The sequence below is a fragment of the Sander vitreus genome, chromosome 5 (genome assembly GCF_031162955.1).
Source record: "Sander vitreus isolate 19-12246 chromosome 5, sanVit1, whole genome shotgun sequence".
Taxonomy (NCBI): Eukaryota; Metazoa; Chordata; class Actinopteri; order Perciformes; family Percidae; genus Sander; species Sander vitreus.
This window is the reverse complement of record NC_135859.1, coordinates 20,324,338-20,332,199: the sequence shown is the minus strand read 5'-3', so window position 1 is coordinate 20,332,199 and position 7,862 is coordinate 20,324,338. Positions and strand designations below refer to the sequence as shown.

Below are 7,862 nucleotides of genomic sequence, written 5' to 3'. Positions count from 1 at the left end.
GTTCGCCCCCTCTTCCCACCTACAAGCCCCCCATCCAACGGGCCGGGCCGGGCTCCTGAAGCTACCGACAGGTTGGATATTGTAGCTGGCGATTATTAAAGTGTCGCAGCCACAATGGAGACTCTATGTTCCATTGGTCACGCCTAGGGGGCTCCTCGAGGGAGAGGGGAGGGAGGCTCCCATTCCAATGCGCGAGAGAAGTCTGCGTGCTGCCGCTTCTCATTCCCATCTCCCGGGAGACAGGGGCGCGACGGGCACGAGACCAGAGTGAGGGCAGTTGGACAGGGATTTCAAAACTCAACTGTATTAGCCTTTCCTAAACTCACTTATTCCACGGTATTGTCTTTGATGAAGTGCTAAAATATGAATGTATTTTGAAGCTCTAAAATTAGCCACACCAACGGGATTTTCTTGTCTCCAAACTATATGACTTTGCCATACAAACAACTGGAAAAAGCATGTATAATTAGAAATATATATAGTATAAATAAGCAATAGGTAGGCTATAAAATGTTCTAATTTGTACACTACCTTTATTTTACTGCTTAAGTTACTTTGAAGATCAACACATAGCCAATATATTATCAATTTAAAAAGTATGATGTGTTATCATGGTTTAAAATGTTTATTCAACTTAACATCACCACAACCAGCTGCAACATTATACTTACATGTTGATGAAGTGTGGATTAGTACTTATCCAATTATGTAAGATAACACTTTTTAGATACCTTAAACAGGCCTACACTTTGCTAATGTACTTTTACTTACTTAAATTATGAATGCAGGTTGTTTGTATTTCTACTTTTGCTCAAGTAAAATATCTAGATAGTTCTTCCACAGCAACTTAACAACTTCCCTACAACTATAAAAACGTTTTAGATGCAAGTGAACTTCCGCCAAACAAAAAGAAGAGCAGAAGGACGGTACAGGTTAACTCTCCATATGGGGGAATTTAGATACTCATGATGATTAAAGGCTACATAGATAGATGTTGACTTTAAACACTACTTTGTACAATAAGAAAATGTCTAGCTTGACGTCAAGTTGGTTGTCGCTCAGTTGTGTCCAATGGAATTCAAAGCACCATCAACATCTGCTAAATTAATTTCTTTCATTAATTTTCAATAATGTAGGCATTGTCTGCCATTCATCTTGTTATAAAGCACAAACTGAGTCAAGAAATGGGGAGATCTCTAAACGTTGGGTGGGTTAAATAGTGCCACTCTCTGGTTAAACTGGAGAACTACAATGTCGTGCTCCATTGAACTTGACAGCAGTCCCTAGCAGTGTGTATATCCAGCTGTTAACAGCAGTACACAGGCCTTTGAAGTGAAAGGCACAAAAGCTTAGCTCATGCTTGAACCAAAAATCCATTTCACACATAAAATCATCTCAAATCACTCAAACCCATTTAAAAATGTTATGGTTGGCATTTATATGTTCCCCTTTCACCCCTTAAATCTATTAAGTTTGATGATTTGCAGCTACTTTTTTATCCATTATTAAATGACACCTTGCCTGAATCAATCAATTCCCCCCAAATACCTGGTTAGTTCGTCATTATTACAGGTTCAAACCTTAAGACTGGATTTTTCTTGAGAAACGTGTTCTTTTGTTGACCGATCATTCTGGATTCTTCTCTGACTTCACATAAAGAAATCAGTTGTCCTTCGTTGCCTAATGATAATAAAAGAAAAGCGAGAGTGAAGGAGAGAATCCATACTAAAACTCTTGATGAAAGTATGATTACTTACCAGTATCTGGGTCAACTTATCAGTAACTTGTGACTTGTGCAGGATTAGTAACCATTTCACTGGAAAAGAAGACGAGCCACATACACTGAAAACAGAACACTGTGGAGAGGAGAAACTTTTTGTCTAGAAAAGGAAGAAGTTAAGCCTTCTGGAGCCCCTCTTCACCAAAATAAATTGTCTGTGACACAAATTTTGCTTTTATAAAAAGTTGGTCATTAGTGAGGTGCCTCTATTTTTATATTCTGAGTTTCTGGAAATTTCCAGGTGTTTCGAGCAAACAGGGAAAAGACAAAAGAAATTTAGCATGATATTGAAACCACACTTTGAGGAGTCCGTTGCTGTGATTTGAGGGGTTAATTCCAGAGGTGAGCCCCTAAATGACAAAGAATCATGAGCAGTAGTTATTCACAGTTTGTTGATAAATGAGATGATGTGCATTGGACTCGGACTGAAATGTATCACCTTTCACATATGGTTATCCAGGTTAGCAAAAACAACAAATACCATCCCACTGTAGAAAACCTGTTTATTAGACAAATTATACACAGAAAGCTTTGCCACTTGTAACAGATGCCCCAGTTTGTTCAGATTTTTGAATAATATGCAACACATACAACAAAATAGGCCTATATTAAATACTGTACATCATAAATTTTTGAAAATTATTAAGTAAATCCTGTAGTTCTATGTATGAAATTAAAAAATGTTAACAGATAGCACAAGAGCAAGTTTGTGCATGCTTTCTTTTTAATCAACTTGCCACTTTTAGTCATTTAACCAGCAAATAATAAAATGAACTCAGGATGACATGAGAAAAGCAAAGAGTTTGTTTTTATGTTGACCATGGGCAGAACAAGGGAAAACCAAATGCTAAACTCAACACTAAAGCTCATCATGATATACTCTTTTGTTTTTGTTAAACAAAAATAGCATCGACATGTAAAATATACATTTTTATAATGTCTCTTTCATTTATACTAAATAAAACCTTTTAAATGTCTGTGTCCTATTTGTCATTCAATAGCCATACTGTAGCCTAATATAAGAAAAGAATGCCTAAAAAATGCTTGCTTCAAAACACTGTGGCTTGACTGAGTTTCTACGCACAACATTTTGCGGTTTTAGTTCTTAAAGATAACAATCTGAAAACTTGTTCTAAACAACTACCATTATCAATTATTAATACAGTGTTAGTGAAAAAGATTTGGTTCCATTTTTCCACCCCACCCCCTAATCCATAAAATATTCCTTTAATGCTCTTAATGCACCATTCCCCTTCCCCACCCCTAAATGCACCTTAATGGTCTCCTTTTAATTAATTGGCACTTTAAAAAAACAAGTTATATAAACAGTACCCTTAACGTTACAGATATGAAATAGAAGTATATTTCGGACTCATCTCATACAGGCAGCCATTGGTTTCCGATAGCTGTTGACTCTTCGTGACATTCCCATGACCCTAAAGCACAAACACTGATTTGCTGCTCTACAATGTTTCCAGTACTCATGGTTTCTTGGGTTTGACTGGAAGTCGGGAGGGTACAGCTAGCTAGTTGACATATAAGGCCTGTACTGAAGATGGTGTTGTAATGGCTTCTCCTCAACACAAAATACACGCTCACCACTTGAACCTGATAAGAAGTGATTAATGAACTCGGAACATGACATGACCTTACAGAATGAGCTTTTATCTTTTAAACACTCGGGCTATGGCATCAGTAAATTTAAGCAAAACAAAGAAAAATCAAAAGTAAAAGGTTGAATGACTTAATGATGCAAAACCAGAGACTACAGCACTCATTTAGCAGTTTTTCAAAGTTTGCTAAGAGAAAAAAACAAGTAGACAGCTCAGAACAATGTTATTTTTTTGTACTTCCCGACCAAAACACATTCCACGCATTAAAATCTATTATTTTTCTTCAAAAACAAAATTCAATAAAAGACATATAATAAGCATTAGCTTTTTGAAGTCTTTCAGCTTGTATTTCATGTTTTCTTTTCTTTAAGTTGTTTTTTGTATCATCCCTTTTTACTATCCCTCTGAGAGTCTGATTAGAGGATTTCACCTTGACTTGAAAAGCAGATAGCACAGTACAGGTGAGAAAAGAAAAGCTCAGATCTACATACAATCACTTACAGGTCTGTGTGCACTGGTACAGTGCAGTGGGGTTGACAAAGAGTCTTTAATGTGCATCAAAGTGGTGAAAACTGTTTCAGGCTGATGCACCAAATGGCAGAAATAGTTTTAGATCAACACACCAAACTGGTGATCCAGTGTCATATTGTTGCACTGTCATGGCATTTCAGCAGGTTTCAGAACGATGCACCGTGACGGGGCCAGCACGTGTTCAGCTGTAATGTCTTAAGTCTAGCCAGGCCACGGTGTGGACACCACCTTGGAGACGATAACCCATTTAGAACCCCAGGTATTGGTGAAACAACACTAGAGAAGAGAAAACTCAGTATGGACTCCCACATAGCGAAAAGGCAGAGTAAAACTGGAGAAGTGAAATCTTCCGATATTCACTTAGATGGGGCCTTTTCAAAACTACAAGGGGCTGCTGTATGTATTCCCAGGGCTACGGACAAAACTATTGTTATATAGGCCTTCATAAAATAACAACTCAATAACTGCTTAGTAGTGTGAGCCCCTTGGAGTTGTTTATTGGCTCACAACAACAGCAGTCATCCACCAATGGCCGTCCTGGAGCTCACAGGAATATAGACGCGTTTCCTGTGGTTGCAGTAGTATAAACTAAACCCTCCGAGGTGGGGTGTAAATAATAATAATCAGGTCATTTCAGCAGATCTCCATTACATGAGGCAGTCCTCATATCATAAAACAGAAGCAATAAAAAAGTTCCCCTTTCACACATATCCCTAAAAATAATCCCCCAAACAATCACAAGAACAACAACAACAATAAAGCAAAGATTCAAGCCCCTTCCCTTTTTGCACCTCACCAACATGGTTTGCAGGAGGATAAGGAACGCCCCAATAGACCTCCACCTCCTTCGTCTTCTCCACATACAAAATGGACCCCCCTGGAAACACCCAAACAGAAACTGAAAGCATAAAGATTCCTATGTACACATCTATATCCTCTGACTTTTTAGCTTAGCCATAATGTATTTGTTCTACTATCCCATGACCGACCGTAGCCACCTCACCTCCTTCTGCTCCTCCTCCTACTCTTCCTCCTTAACCAATCGTATTCTTAGCAACTCCTCATATAGAGGTGCCCCTGTCTGGATCATTGCCATATCCAAAGTTGGGTCCTGGACCTGTGGGCTGGTAGGGGATGGAGGACATTGTTTTAATGGGGCTGCGGAAGAAGCCACCGTTGGGGGCCCTCTGCCTGAAAGGGCCTACTCCACCAGTTCGGTGGTCCTGGAGGACGCCCCCGCCACCGCTACCGAAACCAGTGGAAAATCCAGCAACGGCTTTGGCAGAGAGGCTGCGGCTAAGGGTCTGGATCTGCTCGGGGATGAAGGTGGTGGTGGTGATGTGGGTGTTGCGGAAATCGCTGATCTGCTCGAGGGCCTGGCGTGCGGCAGGCAGCGCATCCATGTCAAGGGGTGTTAAATCGACGGAAGAGGTGGAGAACTGCTTGTGGGGGCTTTCATCCTCGGTGCACAAGCTGTTAACCCGGCGGTGTAGGTGCTCCAGGTCGATCTCCTTATCGTCCTGCAGGTGGGGAGGGGCAGGGGAGGAGTAGGCCGGAGAAGAGGAAGCGGTGATGGTAAATGGTATAAGGGAAGAAAGGTTAATGCAAAGGGAAGGCAATTGGAAAGAATATGAGTTGGGAAAGAAGATGTTTGAAAGGAAGGATGAGAAGGGATGGGATAGGAGAAAGATCCAGGGTCAGTGTTTAGGGATGGAGATGTAGGTGAGGGAAATGGAGAAGGGAACAGAAGGACAGGATGAGAGAGATGAGAATAAGGGAGTTGGTGGTAAGAAGGAAGATGAGAGGGATTAATCGAGGAAAGTAGGATAAAAGGAAGGAAAGGAGAGGAGGTAAAAGAAAAGGAGTAAGGGGAGTGCAAATAGGAGTCAGGTAATGGAGAGTGAACAGTGAAGGAATTGGGTGTATTTGTAGTCAGCAATAGGGATGTCATCCATCCGAGCAATATGAATGGATAGTAAGAATAATAGTGAAAGAAAGAGACGGGCGTTGGACAAGGCAGGGTGATGAAATGATGAAGGCAAGATGGCATGCATGTGGCCAAACAAAGGTTTTGGCACAATTAAAAATGAGATTCATGGTGAGGTAATTGCAATATTAAGAGGAAGAGTGGGGGTGACACAACATAAAAGCAACATGTTTGGTGGTCACATGGAAAACATGATGTGACAGGAAGCAGGGGAGAGTGAAAAAGAGAGGAGGGAGAAGATGGAGGGAAGAGAAGCATACTCTGAGCTGTGGTCAGGATATTGAAAGAGAGACACATACACACACTTCTACAAGGTTTTTAAGGGAGTGCAAATAATCTGGAATACACACAGAAAACACACCGCCACCATGCTGTGTGCTCTGCGATTCCAGGGTGATTGGTCTACTGTACATATAATAGTATTACTCTACAAATACAACTTATATTACAGAAGGCAGTCCAAATGCTCAACAACCTTCCTTATCTTATGTATTTTTTTCTGCTTCTTGTCACCATTGCATTCTGGCCATCATGCCAAAAAATTCACATTGAGATTGACATCTCATTTTCAAGTGAATTTTTTTCCAGGCCACATACAATATGGCTTATTTATCAACTGCATCACATAATGTAGACAATTTAACTTCAATCAAACAATGTTTAACAGTCTTAATAATTTAAAAAATTCCAAGACAGAGTGCATACATCAACTTAAGCTTTAACTTAACTTACAGTATATGTTAAATGAAACTTAATATATTCACATATAAATAACTTATCCACATAGTCTAAAGGATGGCAACACTCAGTGAGAGGTGTTTCATGCTTTTACTGGAGAGGGTGCAAGTGAACGAAGTTCGCAATGAATGAGGTGAGGATATAGAGAGGAGATGGCTTAGCTGAACGGTGTTAGAATGTAACGGAGAGAGCTTCCAAAACTCTTAAAATGTTTGCATTGTCCACATATGTGTGGCAACGGGCTTCTCTGGCTTTATGGAAGGTACTGTAAGGGTCTCAGAGGTAGGTGGTGGTAAGTGTGGAGGGTCACATCATTTTAGGTGTCTCATTTTGCTGTATCACATTTCATTAAAACATTGTTTGGGTAAAGTCGAACAGGGTGTTGTGAGGAGGGGAGTTACAATATTGAGGGTAACGATAGAGTTACTGACCGTGTCCTTCGGGTCTGGGGGGTCTGGCGGGGGCTCTGGACCTACTGTATGTAGCTCACGGACAGAGGGGACCAACAGTGGTGCCCCCTGGTTGCCATCTAAGGAGGGGACAGTGGGAGGAAGGAGAGGACGAGGGGGCACTAGCGTTTGTCGTGAGACTATCATACACACACTAAACGTTTGAAGGAGGGGATATCCAAAGGGTAGAGTTGGTACCAAAAAATTAGAGGGAGGTCAAAGAGAAGAGTGAGTCACAAATGGTCAGTCTGCTGTCAGTTAAAGGACACTAATGGGTAACTACGAGGAGTGATCGAAAGGGACCAAGGCAAGGATAAGTGGAAGGTTTCTTTGGAAAAAAGTGGCAGGCCCTGACTGCATTCATCTTACTGTAAAGAGATGTTTTCCAATATTATTTTTTATTTTTTTAAATTATAATGCCAACTGTAACATTACAAAAGAGAAGTCAACCCTGCATCACCCAAATGATGACAACCTGTACTGACATTAATAAAATAATGGATCTCTGTCTGAAATGTATTTAAATATACATATATCTAATTTATTGTGTAATGCAAAGGGCTTATTTTGGAGAACAAAGCCACGCTTACACCACAAAATGTTTTTTGGCTTCATTTTGTAATATGAGGTTTTGCAAAATATCTGTGTTACATAAAATACATACTTCATTAAAGGCTTTACCTGTATATATAACTTTACAGAGCTTGTAACTTGTAACTGTCTGGTCAAAGACGATGCTCTATTTGCTTCTAGATAGAGAGACA

The 7,862-nt window shown here is 40.2% G+C and overlaps 1 protein-coding gene across 1 annotated transcript in view; it reads right to left on the bottom strand.

Moving 5' to 3' along the window:
- Positions 1-2,278: 2,278 nt before the first annotated feature.
- Positions 2,279-7,862, bottom strand: part of grid2 (glutamate receptor, ionotropic, delta 2) — a 248,700-nt gene continuing 243,116 nt past the window's right edge. The window contains exon 14 of the mRNA XM_078250909.1: positions 2,279-5,444. Coding sequence (XP_078107035.1) covers positions 4,986-5,444 — 459 coding nt within the window. The 3' untranslated portion in view covers positions 2,279-4,985. The remainder of the gene's footprint in view (positions 5,445-7,862) is intronic.